The sequence below is a fragment of the Bombyx mori genome, chromosome 26 (genome assembly GCF_030269925.1).
Source record: "Bombyx mori chromosome 26, ASM3026992v2".
Classification (NCBI taxonomy): Eukaryota; Metazoa; Arthropoda; class Insecta; order Lepidoptera; family Bombycidae; genus Bombyx; species Bombyx mori.
The window spans coordinates 11,559,754-11,587,299 of record NC_085132.1 but is presented as its reverse complement, the minus strand read 5'-3'; the positions used below and the strand labels follow the sequence as shown (position 1 = coordinate 11,587,299).

The following is a 27,546-nucleotide window of genomic DNA, read 5'->3' as shown; positions in this document are numbered from 1 at the left end:
ATACAAATTTATTTTACTCAAAATACGTCTCACTAAGAATATACTAGGTATCATTAATTAAATATAAAATAATACAAAAATATCTATGTCAAATGTAAATATAGTCGAGAATTCTGCCGATGATTTTATTTCACCACATGGTCACCTCACTATCGACCAACTAGCGCCGTGCACCACGGCCAATCAGGCAAAGGCCGAAATTTCAAATATTGAAGTGTAGAGAACGCAATGCATGTAGTACATTGGAAGCGGACTTGGTCATTGCGTTCATTGGGCGAGTACACATCGCGCAATGTATGTTATTTATAACTTGTTGCAATAATGTTGTTAATGTTTGGAATTTCATAATGCTCAGTATATTTTTATGTTTTAGACAAATAATATTGTAATTAAATGGTAATTTCGACTTACGGATCGAAAGATATACCTCCTCGCTCTATACTTGAGGTCTGACTTTTTGTTTTACAAGTTATAATTGCACAACACGGCATTATAAAGCGGAGATCTGTTCGTCCAAGTAGTCCGAAGCGCACTAAACGCGGTGAATGAAAGAATCGGTCGAGTTATGATTGTAGAATCATAGCTGTGGCACGCTTGCCCCGCCTACATTACCATTCCAACCTTATTTATCTATTCCGTGATGAAAACTACTTCTACGGCTTAATCTCGTGTTATATTATATGAATTATATCTATCGACGTCTCACATTGTGGAGTCCAGTCGAGTGCCCAGAGCCACGTGACCTCTCGCAGGACACGATCGAGCTAATTAATATATTATCATTATCTAGTCGTCGGTCAGCGCCACACTCCAGCTTCAATGGAAGAATAATGATTAGTTTCGTTCCGAAAATGAAACAATTTGTATAATCAAAAAATATGGTATATATAAACATAGCACAATAATTCGTACAAATAATCAGTCACCCATTAAACTTATGTTACTTATTTACATTAAAATATTAAAATATATAGATAATTCGTTGTTTATTTGTTAATATGAATGGTGTAAAGATGAAACAGTAAAGTACACGAGCAGCATGGGCGGGCGCGCCTCGCGCGGCGGCTGCGTGCAGTGCAGCGCCAGCTCCAGCAGCGCGCGGCACAGCGCGGGGTGCGGCGCGGGCGCGGCTCGTGCAGCCGGTGCGGCTAGCAGGCGGCGAGCGCGTGCAGGCGGCGGTACACGAGCAGCATGGGCGGGCGCGCCTCGCGCGGCGGCTGCGTGCAGTGCAGCGCCAGCTCCAGCAGCGCGCGGCACAGCGCGGGGTGCGGCGGCAGGCGCGGGTCGTGCAGCGCGCCCAGGTCGTGCCGCGCGGCGTGCCACGAGTGCAGCTGGTGCGCCAGCAGGGGCCGCGCGCGGGAGCGGTCCCAGGCCGGCAGCCCCGTGCTGGTCTCGGCCACCACCACGCCGAAGCTGTACACGTCGACGGCCGGCGACAGCACGCACGACTGCAGGTACTCGTCCGGCAAGTAGGGCCTCGTCCCGTACACTCTACACGATGCGGTTACATCGGGTCAACAACGGCATGTCACAATGATGGGGCGATCGTCATTATGCAGAAGGCTAAATATTTTTTTGAATTTTATTAATAAAAAGTTGCAGTAAGATATCTTTGCGTGTACTGCATTGTATCTGGACGGCATATTAATAAGCGACTGAGATTTTTTAAAAATTAGAAAGAAAGAATACATTGAGCATCAACAATGACCGTCAAGTAGGTATACCCCCCCCCCATCCCCCGTGTGCGCAGCCGCGGGGGACGCGCGGGCGCGGGGGCGGGGGCGGCGCAACGCGCGTCGCAGTGCAAGCGATCACGATAAGAGATGAAACGGATAGTGGTTTGGCCGGATACCGAATACCGAATATTCGGCAAGCTGCGAGGCCGCAGTGCCGGATATTCGGCCCTTTCGGAAATATTCGTGCGAGTTCGGGTGTTGTCGCACGTGAGCGGAGATCGCGACGACTCGGGGGCGTTCAAGTGTTCGCGCGTGTCAGTTTGTTTTTGTTCATGCGTGTCGTTGTGGTTTTGAATGAAAGAAGATGAAACTGGATCTAACTTCACACGTGAAGCTCATGACACTTTCTGGGACTGTTTCAATGAAGTGGCAAAGGATAATAGTAGTGATTTTCGCGATCAAGAAAAACAAATACCAATTCCTTCTTTACCGGATATCGGTTAATCTCTAATCACGATGCGCATGCGTCACGCCCCCGAGTGCTAAGTTAGTGACAGTTAAGATTAAACAAGTCATGAACGCGGAGTGAGGCTGCAAGCACTGACCGTGAGACCTTCAGATGCGTCCGTTCGTCTCCGTAGGGCCCCTTCCGCGCGAGGCCGAAGTCTCCGATCTTGGGCTCGAGGCACTGGTCCAGCAAGATGTTAGCCGGCTTGATGTCCCCGTGGATGAGCGCGCTGCCGGTCATCGTGTGCAGGAACTGCAGCCCTCTGCGAACAGTCTGTCACTCAGAAGGCGCTCCCATCTCTCGATCAGATGATATGTCCGCTCATACCTGGCCACCCCGCACATGATCCTGCAGCGCTGCGCCCAGGAGAGCGGCGCGGCGCCGTCCTTGGGCCGCAGCCGCTGCTCCAGCGAGCCGCCCGCCATCAGCTGGTACACCAGGCACGCCTCGGGCCCTGCGCACGGCACACTCGTCAGCTCGTTGGCGGCCCCGCGCGGCGGCGCGCGCTCACCTACCTCCCAGGCTGTATCCGTAGAGGGGCAGGATGTTGTCGTGGCGGTACTGGTTGAGGCACATCTCCCGCACGAGCTCTTGGTCGCGGCCCTCATTGTCGCGCAGCCTCTTCACCGCCACGCCCAGCAGCTTCCACTCCCCTGCGGGCACGCCGAGGGTCATGAGCGTCAGGGGTGGGGGGGCGGCGGCGGGGGCGGGGGGCGCGGCACGTACCCTTGTAGACCTGTCCGAAGCCGCCGCGGCCGAGCAGGTTGCGCTCGCTCCAGTCGTCCGTGGCGAGCCGCAGCTCCTCGTAGCTCATCTTCGGGATGGCGGACACCTTGCGCAGGATCTCATCGTACTTGTCGTACTGCGCGGACGAGGTGTCCTGGCGTCACACAACGAGACCATTATTCCTTGCGTCACTGACGACATGTGACTCACGATTGTACTAAATCTAAATGCCCGGTGTGTGTATGGATGTGTGTGCATATGTGTGTGCGCGTGTGTGTGTGTGTTCGTGTGAGTGAGAGTCATTATATTATAGTGTGCGTGGAAGCGCTAGCCCCGCCTGAGGTATGTGAGCGGCAGGGCGGGGGAGGTAGACAAACGTCAAGCTAACTCAGTCTGCCGCCCGTCGACTCGACCACCGCGCCGGTTACACAATTCAGTTGTTCAGTTTGCTCCAAACATACACGAGATAAAATATCCTAAGATGGGTAAAATGTAATTTACAATGTGCAGTTTTTTTTCTCAGACCGTAATGAGAATTGTAGCTGAAGGAATTTCGAATCGGAAAAACCAAAATTTACTTCTCCACGAAATCCTAATGAAATAAAAAAGATTGTTGATAAAAAATAAAAACAGATAAATAATTAATTTTTTTTATAATGTACTATAACAGTGATAGCGTTTTTTTTTATTATTTTCTTATTAACAAATGTTAATTTGCTTATAAAATTGTTTTGTATCGTAAATTATAAAATTTAATAAACACTTTTGAATATGAATTTTTTGTTTAACCAAGAAATAGAAAAATACAATATTACAATTAGGTACCCATTACATTAATTCTAACATGTTATTCTGAGATTTATCTGCACTTAAATATAATATCGTGTGCGTCTTGTCAATCACGCCCTCCCCCGTCTTACCCCGCCACATACCTCAGGAGGTGACTAGCGCTTCCGCGCGCACTATATACAAAGACGAGATGTGTGTGTTTCAAGTGCAATAAGAATACAATAAATTTGGAGACGGAAAATCGTGGGCCAAAAATGTAATAACTTGAAATGTAGTCTAAAAAAATTGTCATATTTTTTTGTATCTAATATATAAAATTCTCGTGTCACAATGTTCGTTCCCATACTCCTCCGAAACCGCTTGACCGATTCTCATGAAATTCTTTATGCATATTCAGTAAGCCTGAGAATCGGCTACTATCTATTTTTCATACCCCTAAGTGATTAGGGTTGTCCACCCCTAACATATTTTTTTTTATTTGGACAATTTTTTTTTTGTTATAATGAGGTATTATGTGGTTGAATGAGGTTTTGTTATTTTTATTATATATTCCCTCATCGTTCACAGCACTACATACCTCTTTCACTCATTTACCACATCCTTATACACTTACAATAAGTTAGTTTTTTTTTCTACACTAGAAATTCCCTAGAAATCTTATATAGTATGGCAAAACAATGTTTGCCGGGTCAGCTAGTAAGAATATAAAAAATCACCTCAATCCTTTTACTGGGACCGGAGAAAAATGAGAAAATTGGTTTTTCTCGGTTTAGCGGTGTGATCTATTTAATTAATCGATTACAGGATTATAAAAAGAAAAACATTACATTAAGTAATGAATGCAAATTAATTAAATGAGCGATTTATACTTGTTGTATACAAGTGCGGTATACGGCGAATTTAATTGCGATTATATACATAAATAAAGAAAAAGTCTATTATTACTTAACAAAGTAATATGATTATCGATTTCAAATCGATTAAAATCAATTGTATTTTTAATGACAGCTTTGATTTTTTTTTAAGGGATTTTATGTTCTGGTAACTAAGACCTTTAAGTCATGTCTTATTTTCATTTATTTTCTTATTTTTATGAAAAATGATGAAATGAAATGAAGATGATTAATTTGAGACATTAATGAACTGGGATGAAATCAAATTAAATGAGATGAGATCATATGGGATGAAATATAATCTCAGTAAAATGGTGGTCATCTACTGAGACTTTTTGGAGGATCCCGAGAAGTGACAGCCAGCGGCTTTGTTTCATTTACCCACATTTGTGCACTTTCACAGATATTAAACAGTTAATAAACCACCATTATTACACATTTAAACCCGAAGAAACACTAAATAGACAAAAGAAAACAAATCACACAACTTCACTCCTCGCGTTCCCGCCAAAAAGTCTGACAGCTTTGACATGACGCTTGTTCATAGATTATACACTTAATATTTGGGTTTTGGCGCTTGTTGGTTTTTTCTGCTCTACTCGTTTTGTATTTTCGAAGCGTTTTGAGTGTGTATCTATATAGCTGTTTTTATTTATTTTCAACGATCACTGCTTTATTATTACGGATTCCAACCCTGCCTGCCTTGTACGACAGTTGCTTCTACACTGGACACCGAAGATCGCTCACACGTTTGACTTGAAATTGTTGAATTGGATACTGTTGAAATTATGGATCACTGTGTGAATTGTGGGATAGCAATTAATCATAACAATTCCATAGGCCGTCGACCCTTGGACAGTGTTACAGTATTATACGGTTGGATTATATTATATGGTTGGACCCTTGGACAGTATTATATGGTACCTTAGCTGGTTTAGGTACATAACAAGATAATATTGTTCCCCCTGCACTCACTCTTCCTGAACGGCATTTTAATAATAATTGAAGGTACAATACACTAGGTATACAATACGTTGTGTTTTATTTTTTTCGAGGCCTTTTAGGTAAATCTATACCTGATATAGATAATTAATATTCATTCATAATATGACATTCAAAAGATTATCTAATGGATATAATAAACATTTACTTATGCTTAAATAAGTTATTATTCAGCTCTTTTATAGAGATTGTAACATAACCTAACTTTTACTAAATCTTTATTAACTCGGCTCTCAGATTGAGAAAACTTTTAGAATTTTCAGCAAGGTACTGATAAATCTGAATCTATTAATTCATATTAGTTTCATCACGTTACATTCGGGCCCAAAAATGTATGTAATTGTTTCAGTCTCCTTTGTATATCTTCAGTACTGGGTGGTAGATTGGAGTTTTTGGGACTATAATCTTATACAGAGTATCTCACAAGGGGAGTACAATCGAAGCACGGTTAGTATCACTGATGCAAATCATATAAGTAAAAAAATGTAAGGTGTAATTATTAATGTATATCTATACTAATATATAGATCTACAGTGGTTTTACGGATGTTCCGTTATAACTACTGAACCGTGCATCCGATTGACTTGAAACTTGGTATCCATGTAGAAAATACATGTACTTAATGAATAGGCTAATATTTATATGAGTGTTGGACTTTCTACACCAGTTGCGGAGGCGTTAATAATGAGAATCTTTGTGGGAGGTGAGAAATAATAATGTTAATTTTAAATGCCCAGCGAAGCGGACGGGTACAGCTAGTCTATATATATAAAAATGAAATGTTGTTCGTTAGTCTCGCTAAAACTCGAGAACGGCTGGACCGACTTGGCTAATTTTGGTCTGGAATTATTTGTGGAAGTCCAGAGAAGGTTTAAAAGGTAAATAAATATGAAAATGCTCGCATTAAATAAAAATAACAATTTTGTTTTTCCTCTGACCCGTCGGACGGATTCCTTTTGTTTGTTTTAAGTTTATTTTATACCAAAGTTTAGGTCTTCTATTTATCGATTGACGCACTACGAAGTCTGCCGGGTCAGCTAGTAGTTTAATAAAAACAACTCGTGCGAACTCGACATACGGCCCACCTGATGGTGAGTGGTCGTCATTCGCCATTAAGTATGGGCACTCAATTACAACCAGTATTCACAAGTTGATTTCCGATACGAATAGGCATCTTTTGATGTTTTTTTTTTTATTGCTGATATGGGTGGGCGAGCTCACAGCCCACCTTGTGATAAGTGGTTACTGGAGCCCATAGACATCTACAACGTAAATGCGCCACCCACCTTGAGATATAAGTTCTAAGGTCTCAGTATAGTTACAACGGCTACCCCACCCTTCAAACCGAAACGCATTACTGCTTCACGGCAGAAATAGGCGGGGTGGTGGTACCTAACCGTGCGGACTCACAAGAGGTCCACCAGTACCACACAGGTACCACCAGTGAATGATGTACTTGAATGGGACTTGATGTACCCCTTGTGGAACATCCTGTTTATGTAAAACATTATATAAAATTATGTCCTGAACATATTCACTTTGTGTAGGCATTTTTCGTGATGCCCCAGGGCGAGCCTGCACGACGCGACCGTGGCAGTGTCCGCTATCAGTAACACAATCCGTATATGTTTGCGCGAGGTTCGTTCGACAGAGAGGCACTCACGGTGCTGGTGCTGGTGGCCGAGCTCGTGTCCGCGGAGGGAGAGCGCCCGTTGAGTCCGCTGCTCGAGGGAGCCTGCCTGATCCCCTGTAATTCCAAAATCAAATCAAATAAGACGCTTATTGGAACTACTTGCGCACCACTCGAGATGATAACATCGCGCAGCACGGACAGACTGACGCGCAATAACGGCTATATTCTCTTATAAATTCCGTCGTGTGAGTCATTTAAATTTAGAACCGACCCATAACATCTTAAGGTAGCGTCAGAACGCTATTTCGACAAAGCGGCTCGACACGATATCGTGGCCGCCGCTAGCACCGGTCACCGTCCTGCGAGCGAACTGACCCATAGACATAACCCACTGAATTTCTCGGCGGATCTTCTCAGCGGGTAGCAATTCCGATCCATGGATCTATCCAGCGCAGCTTTGCTTTTGTTAGGGGCAGTGTTAGCAATTTCTCTCAGGTTGAGCCTTGGATGTTGCAAAAAAGGGGCAGGCCAGATCTAGGCCCAGAGCTGCACAGTAATCTGGTTACACTAAAAAAATATATTAATATTTATCCTAGTTCTTCCTTGTATTCATTATTCTGTGCAAGTTGGTAAAAATTTTCCAAAAATATTAAACATTTAACGACTACGCTTGGAAGGGTACCATACATTACCGTACAAATGTTTCCCCGACAAAAAATATGTTGACAGAAAATTAACTGGAAAAATAATTTAATTTTTTCTATCATACATTATTTCACTATTCATTTTGTGAAAAATATATATATAATGATAGCATTGATTAAGTTAAAGTAACTATTATCGTTTTTTTTTTGTTTTTTATGGCAACACCATTACTGCCTTGATAGAAGACGGAAATCTTAAATGTCAAAATCATTGCTTGTTTTGCAACTGCCTTGTGACTGTTTGTGTACATGTTTATTGGTTTAAATCGACAGCTTTTACCTATACATACGGTTACTTACGGTAGGATGCTGTGCCCTGTGTACTGTGTGTAATATTTTCCCTCCAGCTCAATTTTTAGATGATGTTTTGGTAGTATGATAATGAAATTGATGAGTAAATCTGCCATGTAATGTGTTTTATTTCATTTCTAATAGATTTTAGTTCTAAATAAAATAAAACAATAGATAAACTAATACAGGATTTTACATACAGGACATTTTATATAACATGTATTGACGAGAGATAAAATTATTGAATAACTTTAAAATGCCACCTTTTTTCTACATTCCTTTTTTTACTAATTAATTATTGCCGTTGTCTGCTATTATTATCATGACTGTATAAATGTGCACTGTGGGCCTAAATTACTATGGCGACCTGGCATTCCCCTTTATCTACATAAAGATTTGCGGTATTTAATTTTATACTGAATTATGACACCTACTTCAAAATAAATTCAATGTATGCTAATGAGAATGTTTAATGTTAATTTGCGATTGATGTTGTTTTCCTAAAACCAACTTTGACGCATCATCCCCCTTATTGATAAACTAAAGTCATGGAAAGGTTAGTTACCTGATCAAAGAGTATGACCGGGAGCGGGACGGAGTCGCTGCTGGTGGTGGCCCTCTGCGCGCCGCCGGTGCGCGCGTCTGTAACAAGCGTACCGGGTGCCCTAGCCTTGCGAACTCAACGTTTTAACGCTCTTAGTGACAGTTGCACGGCGGCAGATATAGGCCGAACCGTGGCAGGTACCCGGGCCGACGCACAACACTATTCACATTTATGTTTGCCTTAGTTTCTTATTCCAATATAGTTTAGTTGTTAAATTTATTTTTAATTACAATGAGCCCGCACGGGTAGGCACCGCTAATAAAAACCCACATTCTTATATCTATGCAATAGAATAATTAGCTATCACAAACTTTAAGACGCCATACTACTATACTACACACAGCAAGTTGCACACGTGGCAAGAACCGCCGACAGTACAATAATTTTATAACATTGGCTAACGTCCTGACCGCACTCACCCATATATAAATAAATGAGCATTTTAATATTAACGTTTAGTCGTACACAATCCACAGGACAGCACATCGCGAGGTGTGTTATTCTTATCAATTGTAATGAAAAGTTCTTACTGTTGAAACTTTTATAAAATATAATTATCTGTAGTAAAATAAGTAAAGAATTTTTTTACTAAGTCAAACTAAAAAGTAGGAAAAGAATATATATTTTATTTTAATATTCCAATGAAATTTGAATTTAAAATACCTATGTACTGTTTTGTATGTACATTTTAACATTCGGATACTTAAATCTCCGACTTCTCATGCTATATCCAATCAACTCGACTGGGGTCAATCTACAAACTTTAAATATTATTCTGTAATTTTATTGAACTAGTATACTGACTGTTTCCATCCTGTCCGTTCCCCGCCTCCAGCTTGTGTAGGAGTCTATGGAACCTCTCGTGCACGACGCCGGTTAGCCGCCTCATGGCAGGAATGTGCTTCATGCGGTACAGCAACACAAACAGTTCCTCAATTCGATGGTTCTTCTGCCCCCAGCACTCCAGGAGGTATTCCGTTGGGGATATGCCCTGATGACGAGCCTTCTCTTTTATTTCCTAAATAGATAAACATACATTACAAATTAATTCATTCATCTTTATCATTAGAACTTTATCTTTATCATCTATCATTAGAACACAACTACTACACAAGAAATTCATAAAAAGAGTGATAAACAAAGCAAAAAGGTATGGAGCTTCTTAAGTCCTTCACATAAAAAAATGTACCCATCAAGTATATGATTTGTATCATGTGTATCATCATACTTGATGTGTACCCATCAAAAATGTACACATCAAGGAGTAGAGAACTACCTGCCCTTTGAGGATCAATATATGGTGCTGTTTTCTTTTTTCATACTTATAATTAAATATGTAGATGTTTTGGCCTACATAGTGCAAATATTATGATTTCCATATTTTCATCTCTAACTCCAACATCTCTCATCTCTAACCTCAATATAATATAATATAATAATATTTTATACCATTCATAATTTGTCAATTGGGAAATATAAATTTTTTTAGCATTCACATGTAAAACATATATGATTTCATAACAGTGAAAGTTGAATATTAATGAACTTTCACAAAATGTTTTATGCAAATATTTTGTAACACTAGTTGTATTATAGGTCAGATTTCATCCAGTTCTGGATCCATCAGTGCTTGGAGATCATACTCCAAGCAAATTCTAGTAAACAATTATTAGTTTAAGGAAAACAATTACGTACTAAATTTATTAGTCAATTAATGACATATGTCAATTGCTATGTGAATGAAGGAACTACATACATAGGTTTGAAATTGTGCTCCTCACAGCAAGAATACTAAACTTATGTTTAATTGGTTCAGTAGTGTTGACCTGTTCAAGTCATAGTAATTTCAATTCAATGAAATATTTAATTTGATCTTAAAATGTAGTAATTTTTTTGTGTTGCGATGGAAAGAACAAGTTCAGAGATCCTTGCTGATTCAGGAGCAAAACAGTATTCCAAATCGGTGATAAAAAATGACATCAGTAACGGCCTACTTAAATATAAGACTGATTTGATTTGACTTGTATACTTTTACTGTTTTTATATTGTGCTATACTGTGTTGTGTCAGGAACAGCGAAATTTTTGTTCTTCAATCGGATTTTTCATTAAAGTTCCCTAAGGTCTGCATTTGGGAAATCCCAAGTGATTCTTAGTAATAAATATACTTACGATGACGTCCATCGCTGTGTACATCATGTAATTGCCGGCCAGCTCCTCCCAGTAATCGAAGTTGTCCAAAAGTCGACATAGTTCTTTGTTAATCTCGGGTGGTAATTCGTAAATGTACATTTTCACTAATTATTAAGGACTTTAGTTTCAGTCCAAAACATCACATTGATTTAATTGTGTTTCATTCAGCAGGTAGCGTTTCCTACGACTGTTTATTTATACTATGTGTAATTGACAGTAATTGTGTACTATTGTCTCTGGACTGTTTAAGATCTATGACGTTTTAACTGAATTTCACTGTCATGTAGTGATGGCCGAACTTTCAAATTAGGCAAAGAGTACATTAATTTCAACTGATTCAGGTGAGCCTGAATCCTTTCATAGTCATTTAACAGTTATCTCATAACATAATATTAATCTCAGAAGATAACAGTTACCTGGAATCCAGAACTCGACTCGAATTGAATACTTAGACCGTGTCTTCTTGGTTTCGTTTACGTTAAAAAATTTGTAAGACAATGTCGAGGAATTTCTGCTCCTTTTCTCTGAGCGGTGCGATCAGAAGATTTGTATTGGGTTATAGCGCTATTCACATGGATTGTAAAGATTGAGTACATTGACTATAAAAGTATTTATTATAGACAATTAAAAGACAAACCAAAAGCAACCTATAAAATGCACCCTAACTCTTTTATTTCTTTGTTTATTACCAATCTACCTATACACAGAGCTATTTTTGCCAGTGTCGTGTAATAACTACTCAAGGACTATAAGCAGATAAATTGTGTTAGTTGTGTTGATGCTAGGAATAAACATAAAACACAAATAGAGTGCGCGCAAGATAAGTCTGCACGCTACTGGTTGCGTGCGTACTGCATTATGTTGCCAGCTTGACTAATATTTATTCCTTCGTTTAATGAAGTGATATCTCATTTTACATACTAAAAGTAATTGAGATATACAGAATACAGTTGTTGCACTAGGCTATTTCAATTAGGATATAATAAGGAGATTAAAACGCAATAAAAACCTTGTAAGTTGTTTATTTAATATCATGCAGTATATTTAAATTTGGCATAGAAATGGTCCTGCAGTCAATGCCTTCGATTCGGACATTTTCATCAGAAGCCATACTAGACTTTACACTTCTTGTAACTGTAACCTATAGGATGCTTCTTATAGATGTTCTACTGTATTTAAAATTAATATCAGTTTTTAATTCCAACCAAAGTTTGTTTATTGTAGGGATTTCATTCTTCTCGATATCAAACAAATATAATATTTTATGTCTTATAGCAGACTTATCAAAATCATCTAATTCAGAAATCTTGTTCTTCCCGTTTCTTGCTTTTAAGAAGAGAACTACAATTGAATAATTAACAAATAAATCGAGAAAAATGCGGAACTTTTAAAGATTTGGTAGGCCCAAAAATTACGTTGAAATGGTAATATAGGCCCGTTTTTGTCTCGTTCTTCTTCGCAAGCACGTTTAACCTGCTAAACAATATCCCTGCTAGCACTTTTAATCACTTTCGGCATAATGTTATAATCAAATCAAATCAAATCAAAAAATTTTATTCAACATAAATGAAAGTACATACTTGTTGAACGTCAAAAGAATTACCGCCAATTCACAAGAATTAGCCTCCGTCCTGAGAAGAATTGGCAAGAAACTCAGCGGGCATGTTTTTTTTTTTTTTTTTCATCTTCTTCTTCTTTCATCATCTTCATCAGAGCTGAAGACTGGCCGTCGTCTAGTCCCGATCTTAACCCGCTGGATTATGATTTATGGTCAGTTTTAGAGAGTACGGCTTGCTCTAAACGCCATGATAATTTGGAGTCCCTAAAACAATCCGTCCGATTGGCAGTGAAATTTTTTCCCATGGAAAGAGTGCGTGCTTCTATTGATAACTGGCCTCAACATTCAAAGGACTGTATTGCAGCCAATGGAGACCACTTCGAATAAGCTTTTTATACTTTAAATTATTTTATATCTATGTATTAAACTAACACACTGTAAAAGTAATAAATGTTATTTGCAATAGATTTTTTTATTTTTTTATTGTAACAGTATTTATGGCCAGACTAAGTAGTCGCTGGTTTATCTTCTATTACTTTGGTTTAGTTGTTCTCTTTCTATTTACATTGCTTATCTTCAATATACAGATTTTTTTTTCCTTTGTCTCAGTATTTATGGCAAGACTAGGTATATTAATATATGGATTAGAATCAGATGAAGTCGAATTATTTGATCCAATTGTTTACAGTTGGATTGAAATTAAATAATGGTGGTTTTACTGGTGGCAGGACCTCTTTTGAGTCCGCACGGGTAGGTACCACCACCCTGCCTATTTCTGTCGTGAAGCAGTAATGCGTTTCGGTTTGAAGGGTGGGGCAGCCGTTGTAACTATACTGACACCTTAGAACTTGTATCTCAAGGTGGGTGGCGCATTTACGTACCAGCTATTGTGACCTATCAGCTCGAGTGCTAGTAACGAGGATGAGCCATGCTGACCGGAGATTCGTGAACTTCTCAATAATTGGATTCACTTTCTCAAAGTACACATCAACTGTAAGGCTAGTATCATTTGGTAAGAGGCTATGGTGAATAAAGAAGGCACTAGGCCACCAAACAGTAACCATGACTGTTTCGTCGTTCAACAGTAGTAAATTTTCGTTTTGTACAGAACTGGGACTAATTTGGAGTAAGTGATTCTAACTTGATTTTTTTAATGAAAGTTAAAGGTTACCAAAAATCGAGTCGTCGCGTCACTACTGGAATGAGTGTCAAACATAACCGGTTGCCAGACCTCTTGAATTCCCTAAATTCAGTTGTATTTTCCAAATATACATGTCTTAATAAAGAAAACTTATTTTATTAAGGTTAAAATAAAAAAATGTAAAGATTCAATTTAGATCGATCGTTCATATCGACGAAGTACGTCCTCAGGTAGGACATCAAGCAAATATCATCACATGATTGATACGGAACGGTAAAGCGAATTATTGCGCGCAACATTTTTTTTTAAAGTGGAGTATCAAAACAGACGTGTTCGATGTAAGCTGATGTTAATAAATAATTGCAAGACTTTAATAATTTTGTGAATTTAGCTCACATCAGTAATTTTATTCACTATCTAATTAAGGGCTCGAAGCAGAGGAGCAGTCTCCTAGTTGCGACCTGACTAATTATGTTTACAGTATCATAAGTGAATCAATATGTTTGAATGACTTTACTCAATTTGCTTTACTCAATACGGTGATCTATAATTAGGGGTTAAAGTATAAAATTGCCGATTTGTACTGAAAAATTAAAGTCGTTTTTTTTTCATTTAACATACTTATTTTATCAAAATATCTACCATTATTATCTATACATTGCTATCATCTAATAGGAAGGTCATTTATACCTTTGCGATAGAACTCTGGTGATCTAGATTCCATAAACTGTGTGAAAGCATTTTGTACTGCCTCCTGGGAAGAAAACTTTTTATCACGTAGAAAATTGTCCAAATCACGAAAAACGAAAAAAATGGTAGTCCGTTGGAGCAAAGTCACAATTCGATCCAATATTCCTTCATTTCTGTATCGATTCAACAAGGCAACACAAGTTTCAACACGCGTTTCTTTCTGCAGATCAGTCAAATCATGAGGCACCCATTCTTCATATTTTTTGATTTTATTGATTCGACGCAAATGAGTCAATATTGTTGTTAAGGTAATGTTAAACCATGCCGCTAATTCCTGGGTAGTTTGGCTCGGATCGGCTTCCACCATCTCTTGCAATTCATTGTTATTCACATGTGTGATTCACACGTCTTCCACGTGGTACATTCTTCAAATCAAAATTTCCATCATGAAAGTGTTTAAACCAAAATCGGACGGTGTGTTCATTAGCAGTCCCTCTCCAAACGTAATATTGATATCGCGAGCTGTTTCTGCAGCGTTAGTTCCGCGTCGGAAATCGTATTCAAAAATCACTCGAATTTTCGAAATATTCATCTTTCTTGTCGAAGCTGAAATAAAAAAAAAAACAACTGAAGTCGATAGGTAATCGAATGTTGCGCATTTTTTAAAAGAAGAACCTCTGTACCCTTTGAGAAAAGTTTCACTCAAAAATTTTTTTTTATTGCTTAGATGAATGGACGAGCTCACAGCTCACCTAGTGTTAAGTGTTTACTGGAGCCCATAGACATCTACTACGTAAATGCGCCACCCACCTCGAGATATAAGTTCTAAGATCTCAGTATAGTTACAACGGCTGCCCCACCCTTCAAACCGAAACGCATTACTGCTTCACGGCAGAAATAGGCAAGGCGGTGGTACCTACCACCAGTAATTACGCAAATAAAAATTTTGCGGGTTTCATTTTTTTTACAAGATGTTATTCCTTCACCGTGGAAGTCAATCGTGAACATTTCTTGAGTACGTAATTCATTAGAAAAATTGGTTCCCGCCTGCGGGATTCGAACACCGGTGCATCGCTCAACACGAATGCACCGGACGTCTTATCCCTTAGGCCACGACGACATTCAAAATTCTCAAACCATGAAGGTTCTATGTCAATTCGAAGTACCTATTAGTAATAGAACGGCAATTTCATACTTTAACCCCTATTATTATAAAGCTGAAGAGTTTGTTTTTTGTTTGTTTGTTTGTTTGAACGCGCTAAAAAATTATTTCAACGTCAGATAGCTCTATAATTGAGGAAAGCTATAGGCTATTCAACATCACGCTAAGACCAATACAAGCGGAGCACCAATAAGAATGTTTCAAAATCGGAGTATTTTTCTCTTTCGAGAGCTTTCGCTACGTGCTCTGCGGAAACGGTTAAAGTTTGACTAAAATAATGCATCACAAAATTGTTGCCCTTTAAAAGTTTTGAAAAAAAGTCCGCCACAGCATATGTCTATATTTCAAGGTTGGCTCACTATAACGTTTTATATGTTAAACAAATTTCTTGTTCTGTTCTGTTTGTTGTTCTAAAATAAGGCATTTTTTGTGAAAGTGTTTTTATAAATATTAATATCAAAAAATATTAATCAATATAAAATATTAATCCTTATCCAAATAAATACGTTAAATGTTACAACATTGAAACACCCGCATTACATCATTCCCGATCCTGCGGATAGAATGGAAAGCAGTTGACGTTGTCCCAAACACGTCATTTCGGATCCTCCCACTAGTTAAGGTTACGCTGATACCTATAGCCTCTCAAGACTCAGGTTAGGTAGGAAAAAAAAACAAAATCACTTCAATATAGGCTTTGACAATTATATGGTCGAATTGATAGCTTCCTCTTTTGAAGACGGTTAAAATGCGTGATTTTGGTACCTTAAATAGTTCCTTAACATTCAATTATTCAAAAATATTTTCACTTCGTACGTAAATGAAGAGACGGGTCAAATTTAGCGTTTTGCCAAAGTAATTATTCCACGCGGACGAAGTCGCGGGCAAAAGCTAGTCAGATTATATTACGTTCTTTATTTGTGAAGGACATTTATTTATTTTGCTTACCTAATCGTTGTTAGCCTAAGGGGCCATTCCAAAACACGCGGGCGGGTAGGTGAGCTCACGGGGCTCAACCTGAGAGACCTTGCTAACACTAACCCTAGCAAGAACACTGCTTCGTTGAATCTACCACCGGATCGAAGTCGCTACCCACTGAAAAGATCCGACGAGAAACTTAGTTTGTTGTATCTATGGGGAAAGTCATTGGCAATCAGAAGTGCAATAGCATAAGGGTAATAATTTTTGTTTTTTTTATAGCCTTCCAATCTGCCTGTAGTCTCGAGGGACTGTTCTGGCTTCACCATGACTGATGAGCGAGCTCGGGAGATTCAGTCTAAATGTATAACACTATCTAATTGACATGATAACACTAGCCCCAGCCAAATGAGTGTTTCGCTGCATCTACAGAAACGGAATCGGGACCTACTCAGGAGATCTAGCGAGTAACTCGGTGGGATGCCGCCACCTACCTTGAAACATAAGCTCTATAGTACAACGGTTTTTTGTTTTCGGGCCGGGGGCCGAACCTCCTACGAGGTCCCCATGCCCTGGGGGCGCGCGTGGTATTTGGGAATGCTCTGTGATGGCGCACCGCGGGCCCAATAACTTTTTAGGGCCCTACCACACTAAACGACTCCACTGCACTCTTACACCCGACGTCAGATCTCTGTCCATGGTCAAAACCCGGTCAGGGTAGGGGGGTTACCGCGGTTAACACTACAACCAGACTCGCGGCGCCACCCCGAGGACGCCCGACCGGCGGGTCGTCGAGGCGATAGTCGACGAACAACGACATCGGTCTCCGTGGTACGGCGCCCCTACCAGGCCACCCAGGCGATTCCGCGGGTTTTCCGGGATACCACGCTAGGTCAGAACCAGCCTGCCGAGTCGGAGCGCGATACATCGCCGACCGGGTTGCTCTGCCACAGTATGTTCGGTGACGACAGCAACCAGCTGCCTACGACGCGTCATCCCCTCCTCGTGGTGCCAGTGCGCTAGAGTGACGGTAGCGTGGTGAGCAGCCTCGACCCCCTCAGGTCGCCCCGTGACCATCACCGGGAGGAGACTGCTTCCTGACAGGGGCTCTGAGGAATTGTTTAGGATCATTCCTTTATCTCGTCAGTACCGCACTGTACGTCATCGGAGCAACGTTCATGCATACTACCTCGAAAAACTACGTTAATTCATAGAGCGTTTCATGAGTTATCTTCTTCTTCAAACAAGGCTGGAGAGCAGTCCTGAGTGGTAGACAGCAGCAATGGGCTATATCTCTGGCATTGCTGATATTTGATATCCATGAGCGACAATAACTAAACGTCCCCATAGCTAAATGTATTTTGAATAGAACATTTTACAGAATTGACATGAATCATAAAATTGAATAACGAAAGATGTTAACGGTTATAAAGTGCATTTAAGAGAATATAACATATGTGAGGTAAGGTATATGTTTTGTAATATTGTATGAATGTTTGTCGATTGTGGTAGTGTAACCGCGTAATGCTAGAACTATGAACTGATTCATGGACGACGCCGCCTCTAGTGGTATACGGACAGGAGCTATTCTTTCTCATCGTAAATGCATTAATATTCAGTAAGTACCGATAATGGAAAAAAGTTGCGTTATAAAGCATAAGTCCAAGTGCGGAGTAAGAACGGGTCCGCTCTCCGCCTCTCAACATTTTAGAAGTCACAACCCTGGCACTGGCGACTGTGTGCAACTTGTGCTCTACCGCACTGCTAGACTGCTAGCAGGCTCTTTACTACTTGAAGAACAAGCTACCAGCAGTAGATATTATCTTCCCTATGTGGAAGCCATTGCTTTTTTTACTAGCTAAGGTAGACAGCTCAGGTCGGGTGTCAACCCCAGCCGGTGTCGGACCACAGTCCGCAGGGTCTCGCGACATTACATGCACATTACCAAGTGACTCTCCTGAGTACGTCCTACTGCTCAGCCGGGCGGAGCCACCGCTACCAGTATTACTAGTAGTAGTAGTATTGGTAGTACTAGGAGTTAATGCACAAGGGATGGATTGTGTGGTCGTTCGTTTGTCAACGGATTTTCTTTTTAAGTTTAGTAGACATTGACAGGCTTTAGGGCTGTAAATAAATTTTATTGTCAGTTTTTAGACAGTTTTTTTTTTGTTCTAAATAGACAAAACTTCAACGTCCATAGTTCTCTGTTCACACGTTCTATTCACGAACCGACCGTATCTCTTGTTGTATTGTTCAGTAGCTCTTGACGATTGAGCTTTAGTATTTTTAATGGTATAAATTGGAATTTTTTTTTATCATTACAAAAAAATTAAAAATAATAAAAATTAAATGTATCTAATACATATAAATGAATCTAAAATTGTTGGGTCAGTGTTTAGGGACGAGTTACTCCAACTCTATTACTTGTCACTATTACTTGTAATTATGTAAATCTAAACGGCACAGCATGGCGGGTACGACGCGTAGGTAACTCTCAGTGCCGTTTAGATTTCAAGAGAAAACATACAAAAACTGTGCGTCCAATATGTAGTGACCGCACAAAGACGAACCTTGGGACTATAGAAATGAGGACGTCTCGAACAAACAGCTAAATATTTATACAATTGTATGCTTCTGTTGTTTGTCTGAAAGAATAATCGATAACTTTATACCAAACGCGGACTGACACAAATCAGATAGAAATTACACAGACTGTGTAATTAATAAGGTCTCGAAGGTTCCGTAGCACGCGTGCTGCACGTGCACTGACTCCAGAGCAGATCCACTGGATAACAGTATTGTGTTATCTGGTAGTTGTCATGAATTTAGATTCTCAGTCTCCCCTAAAAATATAATAAAGTTTTATAATAGTTCAAAAGTTCTTTGTTGCAGTAAAAATGTATGGATTGCAGCGGTTGAGGCGAGCTAGGCAGTGTCGGCCTGCAGGAAACTGTAGATGTCGGAAAAGTATCGCGCGTGTCCGTGGAAAATGAAGCGATATTGCGCGAGTTACTCTTACGCAGGAATTAGAACAAACACACCAGACACTTGAACACACACGAAACCACACGAGCGCAGGGACGCACTCGCCCGCGCACTCCGCGGATTATAATAACAACATGCCGTCTCAACACTTCTGAACACTTCGGATTTATTATTAAGATTTGTAAAGTTGTTGTACTAACACACCAGCAGTGCTTTTAGATGGGTTGCCAATTAACACAATAACAAAAGCCCTAACTTAAAGTGTTTTTATTTATTAAAAACTAGTTAAAATAAATGAATCAAATTACTACAATGATTCGGATCAAGATAGTCTTGAGAAGTCACAAATTAGCTCTGGTTACCTGAACTCCACAGTTCATAGTTTTTTATAGGATTACAGCTGTAGATTCTACAAGGAGCTAAAGTGCTGTCAGAGATAGCGTCAAATATCTGGAAAACAAAATCATTACAGATTCAGATGTAGGCGCAGTGTGGCCGCTGCGTGTGTCGTCGCGTCGCGTCCACGTGGCGAGTGCAGCCCTGTGTCTCGAAGGCTGCAAAGTATCGGTACCGAGACCTACATTGTGGAAGTACAGGCGGGTCTCCTCTCAGTCAGGCTCCGAGCACCCTCCCACGCGCAGCTCTATCGGCTCACGATAACATCTAAGTGCAGCTGCAGTGTGGACGGACTACGCGAAACGACCAGGTGAGGAACACACTGGCCCTAACTCCACTCCGACTACCAGGACAACACGCATCTTAATAAACTACGAGTAATACTGAAACCCATAAACTCTTAGCATCTCGGTAACTTGAAAAATGCGTTTTGATACTATTCCCCAAACAAAATGTTATGTTTTTCATCCTTATTCTGTGGATTTGATTAAGAATTCAAAATCAATCTTATTTAGTATCATTTTCCGTGGCGACTAGTTTTTTCTACAGGGCGTGAAGTGATCAGCTGTTAGCGAAGCCTGCCAGCTGTTGCCAACTCACCACGCGGCGCACTCTCTCATCACCGACTCGTGCTGCCGGTGCGGGCGCTACTTGTGGACATCGGCAGAACCAAAGGCACAGAATAAACTATAGTCGCTGTCTCTCAAGGTACGGAAAAATCGAGAAGGCGAGTTTGTTCCGTACGCTATAATACTAGTCAAATTTTTTAAATCAACATTCCAAATAATTCCTTAAAGCATTCTCCACGCAAGGAAAAAATTCATTTTACCCATATCGACACAGTCATCTTCATAATTAACAGTTAAGCTTCACCAAATTTTACCCTTTCAGCGTTCGACGTGCGTCGCAGCCGTCTCGGAGGGAGTTTATCATGTGCTTTGGTTAATAGAGCTCACACGTCATGAAAGATATCATGGTATGTTCGCTCTGATAAAGTCAGAACACGACAGATTGTAATATGAAGCTCCGTGACGTCATTCGCTGTTACCTAACTGCGGCGTATTGAAACAGTGAAATTAAAGTAGTTGAAAAGCAAATGAGTCAAGTGTGTGAACGTTGTTTGTTCAGGTGGTGGCGGCATTGTGTCGGTAGCCTCGTCTGCCGCCGGTAGGTACCTACACGGAGACAGCACGCGGTCGCGGCGGACGCGGCCGTCGGCTCCCGGACATGTGGGTACGTGCTCTATAGGTACTACGTGTCGACACGTACATGGATGTGGCCCACGCACCGCATGCCACGTGCGCGCCGGAATGTGGATACCTACTTCTGTTCCCGCAACTATCTATCAATCCATAACTTAACGGTAACAATAACTTTACAATATTTGAAAAAAAAAGTTATTTCTGCCATGAATGTACACAGTAGACAGTAGACAGGGCGCGGCCGGTGCGGGGCCCAGCTCAGCAGGTATCTGACTCCACACTCGATCTGCCCTTATAATTATCATACATATGTATATTAGCCTGTAGTATTGCAGTAGAAACTGAAACTTTCTCAAAAGAGGATCCCTATTCACAAGACGTAAATAAAAGCTTTCCATAATAATATAATGATAGGGCTGTAAACACGAGATCTCTCCGTAAAAAGCAGCCTGTGTAGAGCGCGCCGCGCCGGGCCGGCTCTGACAACAGCACGGCGTCGTCGTCTGGCATCAGACACAAACTAAGAGTGCTAACAGCAGTACCTACACGGTCTTGCGGCACAAGTAGGCAGAGCGGTGATACCCACCCGGGAGGGCTTTTGTACCGACACACAAATAAATCTGTTTTATGTTAGTTACCTACATCATAGATCTGATTCGCGAGCACGTGGCGTGTACCAGCGCGACGGTGGTCACTCACTATCAAGTGCGCCGAGCGCCAACTGCTTTCGGCAACGATATTAGTACATCGTTACCCGTAACATGTCGTGTCGGATCCTCTCGATTCACTCTCGGTGCTAAGAGTTCGACATCCATCCTGACCCACTAAGTTTCTCGCCGGATCTTCTCAGTGGGTCGGTGATAGATTTAGCGAAGCACTGCTCTTGCTAGGACTAGTGTTAGCAAGTTCTCTCAGGTTGAGCCCGTGAGAACCTGGAATAGCCTCTCAATGCTACTAGTGATTAAGTACGGAAATTTCCATCGGTACCCGCAGGGTCGAGCCACGACAATCGCATATCGCAAATAATAAATCAAAAGTTCGTATAGTAGGTACTAGTAGGTAGGTGGATAGGTAGGTAGGTACCTGTAGACTATGAATTAACATATTTGTGTTTAGTGCGTCGCGTCGTGCTCCCGTACATAATATAATACAAAAATAAATATAATGTGTACGTTATTATGGTCTATTACTAAATATTATTTACTTGATCTTGTTTACTTAAAATTTCTGAGGAATAGATAAGACCGTAAATAAATGTTTGCTAAAATGCATTAATTGAATATAATGAGAGGTTATTAAGTAATGGTGTTTGTGAGGACAAAGAGACCACTAATGATTGGTTCGATTATTACTCAAATTATAATGTTGTATGAATTTTTGGCGATTTGAAAAAAAAGGGAACCCAAAAGAGAAAAAAATTGAATGAAGCAACTCAGTGGGCTTCTTATAGGTAGGAGTCGTCAGGGATGGAAGTGGGACATTAGTCTAGGTCCTTCCTAGGCGCCCCCGCCTCACCCCCGGCACAAAGTAGCCTGCTGAGCAAACTCTCCCGCCTCGGAAAGGAAAATAAATAAAATATAACAGATAAGTGCTTTGAATAGAAAAGCGCTGTATAGAAAAGTACTTTAAATATATTGAGTAAAAAGCGAAAAATGATTATATTGAATATTCAAAACGTATTATAAAACCTCCTAAACGTATTATATAAGTCTCATGAGGAAGGATATACATATGTTTCTTCAATTATGGTTCCGTATAAGTTGGCTGCAATGTGGGAGTACACACACAGTAACCAGAATATATTTGTAGAAAATGTCTTTAAGCATATCTTTTTCTAATACTAACAAATTTTTTGGGGTAATTATTGACGTATCTTTGTTAAAACAAATGAGAGAGTTGTTTTCTGCAAATTAATTAAATTAAGCCGTTTTTATGCAAAACTTTTCTGATACACTTGAATTATTACTAGTGTCATTCGGCTCGCCGTTTACGCAGAAAAATCTCCTACCCGTGCGAAGTCAGGACGGGTTGCTAGTATGCTATAGTATAAGTTGGATACCAGTAAAGACATGTTCGAGACGTTTCTTTTTTTTTTTTAGTTTTTTTTTATAGACACCCTATGTTATTTGTGCTCTGCGTAAGCCCTGTCCCGCCGTCTCAATAGCTCCGACTGGGTTCCCGCCCGGTCCAGAGTAGGGCGCCGGCTGTGAGCGGCAGGAGTTTTTAATGAGGTTCGACTCCCACATACCCCACCTGCCGTGCGGGTGGGGATCCGGAATCGTCACCTCGTACATAATAATATGTTGAACGATATGACCGTAGAGACGACGCGTGTTCACACACACGGCGCGCGCCTTCGGGTGGAAGGGTAAAACAACCCGCTACTTCTTTATTTTTTGTCTATCTAAGCTGATAGCCTTGAGAGGCTATGTCAGCGTATCCCTAACAAATAGGTGAGCTCACGGGGCTCAAACCTGACAACGTTGCTAACACGAACCCTAGCAAGAGCCGTGCTTTTTCAGAATCTATCACCGGATCGGAAGCGCGACCCACTGAGAAGATCCGGCGAGAAAGTCAATGGGCTGGGTCTGTGGATCCGCCAATTGATTACGTCAACGCAACGAAAATTACAAACTTTATAGCTCTTTAGTAGGTCTGGGTTTTAATTGCTAACATAAGTGGCCGAACTTATGGCCCACCTGATGTTAAGTGGTTACCAGAGCCCATAGACATCACCCGGGTCATTGCCGCCACCCTTCTTGAGACATGACTTCTAAGGTCTCAATTTTTACAGTACAACGGCTGCCCCACCCTTCAAACCGAAACACATTACTGCTTCACGGCAGAAATAAGCAGGGCGGTGGTACCTACCCGCGCGGACTCACAAGACCTTCTACCAGCTGTAGTTACGCGGTTTTTTTGCGAATTTGTTTTGTTACACGATGTTATTCCTTCCCGTGGAAGTAATTCTTGAACACTGTCAAGTGCGACGTATTTTATTCGAACAATTGGTACCGGCGCAGTCGCGGCGCTCGATGCAAGTGCACCGCCTTATCCTCCAGAAATCATTTAATGAATCTAGTTTTAATTCAAATTAGTGGACTTCAAACGAAGACTACATCGGATTCGAACAACATACTGTGAACTGGTGTCCCTAGTTGTTATATATGTTCAGTAGAATACCGGGTCTCATAGAGCTGAAGCCACAAATGACGAAATACAAGCACTCGGCGTCACTTTCCTCCTGGAGTGTTCTAATGCGAACAGTACGAGGAGTATGGGCAGCTGCTTTGCTATTATACGGACGCTTAGAGTCGTTCTTCGAGATGGCGCAGTATTTATTTACGTTTTATCGTTTCCAGGGTGTCGCGGCTGTCGAGCAGTAAGTGCGACGTGAGCTGGTCCCTGCAGAGGCCCGGCTGGTGGCTGGCGGCTGTTGTTAGGCGAAGTTGGTTTGTGACCGTCACTAACGGGCAGTGTTAATACGGTTGCTCGTTTTGGCGATCGCAAAATGAACTCGCTTGACTATAATCTACGATCTGTCTCCCCGCCCCCCGCCTCCCGCCGCGCCCGCTCCCCCGCTCGTGAGCCGCGGACCATGACATAGAGAAGGTGGAAGGTGCGAGCGCGACTGGCGACTGGAAGAAATGGACGCTACTGGTCGAGTACCGTCGGATCGGCACAGCTCGAAGAACTCATTGTCAAGCGTGCAACAGTCGTTTAAGCTATAACACAATGTAATAGACATATAAGTTACGGTAAAAGTAGATATTGCGGCAAATGTACACATTTTCCGGTAAATGTGCACATTTGCCTCCTCGTTTGGGTAATGTGCATTCAACTAACATTTACAATTTTAAAGAAGGGAAATATACATTAAATTCACAATGACCATGTCGCTTTGGTAAATGTGAGCATGAGATACAAAATACGAAATCGCAAGTGCAAGTAATGTGGTGCGCATGCGCATACGCACAACTACAACCTAACCTTTTTTTTTTCCGGGCCGGGGGCCGAACCTCCTACGAGGTCCCCGCGCATAAGGGGCGCGCGGGGTATGTGAGACTCAACGATCTGCAGGTGTTGAGAGCAGATCGCGGGCCCAAGGATTTTAGGGCCCACCCACTAAACGACTCCCCTGCACTCTTACACCCGACGTCAGATCTCTGTCCGGGGTCAGAACCTGGTCAGAGTAGGGGGGTTCCCGCGGCTAACAGTACAACCAGACTCGCGGCGCCACCCCGAGGACGCCCAACCGACGGGGCGTCGAGGCGATAGTCGACGACCAACGACGTCGGTCTCCGCGGTACGGCGCCCCTACCAGTCCGCCCGGGCGGTGCCGCTGGTGTTCCGGGATACCCCGCTGGGCCAGAACCAGCCTGCCGGGAACTACAACCTAACCTAACCTAATCTACGACATGCTATATAATATGCAAAGAAAAGTATGTTTTGTTTGTCATTAACATTTTTTAATTAAAATAATTTTCGTTACTAAAGCCTTTTGTATTATATTTATTTCAATAATATTTTTTTTACTGCAACAACATTATTAATTTATTTGTATTCCAACTTTTCTTAAAACATGAAGTTAAGAAAAACATGAAGGCAAGCGTACACATTTTCCGGGAATGTACATATACATTATATTCGGTTCACATATACCTAACTTTTTAGTAAAAGTGTACATTTCCCAAGAGTGTACATTTACCGTAACATATACACACATAATGTTGTTAACTTGTGTTAAATAATAATTAATAAAATAAAATAAATAAATAGTATATGTACTTTGAGTTTGGTGTGAAGTACTAGAGTTACATTGTGAGAATGACGGGCGTTATATTTATTAATATCTTACAAATAATAATAATATATTTTAACAAAATAATATTACTCAAATGTGGTTCATCATTAATGTATGATTGCAATAGCTAATACATCGTTTATGGTCAGTGCTCAGAGGACAGGAGGGCCCGCCCTCTCGGCGCGCTCCTACCGCTTGTTTCGTGTATTATATTTAATAGAACTTATCTTCTTAGTACATCATAAAGGAGTTAGAAATTCTAAGTTTAGTTTTCATTGAGTTCTGGAGTTGTGAAATCATCATTGCGCTCATCATCACTTAGAAGCCATTTTAGGCGCATAAGAAAACAAAAGTATGTTATTAAAACAATCATTTATTAATGAAGAAACAAACACAACCATTAGTCCCTTTATTTGTACGCCTATTATGTAATTACAAAATAAACTTATGAATAGAGTAAGCAACATTATTGTTTTCGTAAGCAGGTAACGGAACACCACACTCACTAACAGTTTTTATTTTTTATTGTTTAGGTAGGTGAACGAGCTCACAGCCCACCTGCTGTTAGGTGATTACTGGAGCCCAAAGACATCTACAACGTAAATGCGCCACCCACCTTGAGATATGAGTTCTAAGTTCTCAAGTATAGTGACAACGGCTGCCCCACCCTTCAAACCGAAACGCATTACTGCTTCACGGCAGAAACAGGCAGGGTGGTGGTACCTACCCGTGCGGACTCACAAGAGGTCCTACCACCAGTACTTACGCAAATTATAATTTTGCGGGTTTGATTTTTATTACACGATGTTATTCCTTCACCGTGGAAGTCAATCGTGAACATTTGTTGAATACGTATATCATTACAAAAATTGGTACCCGCCTGCGGGATTCGAACATCGGTGCATCGTTAGATACGAATGCACCGAACGTCTTATCCTTTAGGCCACGTAGTCCTGGTACATTTCGGATATTTCTAGTTTCCACGCTACCCGATGATATGTAGGCGAAGTAAAATGTCCCTTAGAAATAAGGTGACACTCTACAAAACTTGCATACGCCCCGTCATGACCTATGCAAGTGTAGTGTTCGCTCACGCGGCCCGCATACACTTAAAATCCTTTCAAATCATTCAATCCCGTTTTTGCAGGATAGCCGTCGGAGCCCCGTGGTTCGTCAGGAATGTCGACCTCCATGACGACCTGGACTTAGAGTCCATCAGTAAGTATCTGCAGTCGGCGTCCATGCGCCACTTCGATAAAGCGGCACGACACGAGAACCCTCTCATCGTGGCCGCCGGTAACTACATTCCCGATCCTGCGGACAGAATGGAAAGTAGTCGACGTCGCCCCAAACACGTCATTTCGGATCCTCCCGATCCACTAACGGTGCTTTTAGGTACCTCAAGCACCGGTCACCGTTCTCGTCGAACCCGTCGCTTGCGACGAAGGGCTCGACGAGTAAATTAACTCTCAGACACAGCCCACTGAGTTTCTCGCCGGATCTTCTCAGTGGGTCGCGTTTCCGATCCGGTGGTAGATTCTGCGAAGCACGACTCTTGCTAGGGTTCGTGTTAGCAACATCGTCAGGTTTGAGCCCCGTGAGCTCACCTACTAAAGTTAGGGTTACGCTGACATAGCCTCTCAAGGCTATCAGCTTAGGTAGGAAAAAAAAAA

General features: G+C 41.3%; 1 protein-coding gene, 1 long non-coding RNA gene and 1 other non-coding gene across 8 annotated transcripts; 2 read left to right on the top strand and 1 right to left on the bottom strand.

The window, feature by feature from the left end:
* Positions 1-860: 860 nt before the first annotated feature.
* On the bottom strand, positions 861-11,251 carry LOC101745667 (serine/threonine-protein kinase pelle). Its single transcript, XM_038020633.2, has 9 exons — positions 10,997-11,251; positions 9,631-9,844; positions 8,788-8,864; positions 7,258-7,341; positions 2,911-3,064; positions 2,700-2,837; positions 2,512-2,638; positions 2,282-2,446; positions 861-1,491 (listed from the first exon to the last, which is right to left on the bottom strand). The coding sequence occupies exons 1-9, from the start codon at positions 11,114-11,116 to the stop codon at positions 1,149-1,151; spliced, it is 1,422 nt and encodes a 473-aa protein (XP_037876561.1). The 5' UTR covers positions 11,117-11,251; the 3' UTR covers positions 861-1,148.
* An 8,773-nt stretch (positions 11,252-20,024) lies between these two features.
* LOC110385179 (uncharacterized) lies at positions 20,025-26,337 on the top strand. 6 transcript variants are annotated; one of them, XR_009976832.1, is made up of 5 exons: positions 20,033-20,177; positions 20,405-20,575; positions 20,759-20,843; positions 20,996-21,100; positions 24,432-26,337. It is a non-coding gene; the product is annotated as an uncharacterized LOC110385179 (long non-coding RNA). The 6 variants fall into 6 exon arrangements; XR_009976833.1 differs by having other exon boundaries at positions 20,025-20,177; positions 20,759-21,100; XR_009976834.1 differs by having other exon boundaries at positions 20,032-20,177; positions 20,996-26,337.
* On the top strand, positions 24,501-24,595 carry Mir274 (microRNA mir-274). Its single transcript, NR_107281.1, has one exon. It is a non-coding gene; the product is annotated as a microRNA mir-274 (primary transcript).
* Positions 26,338-27,546: the final 1,209 nt, after the last annotated feature.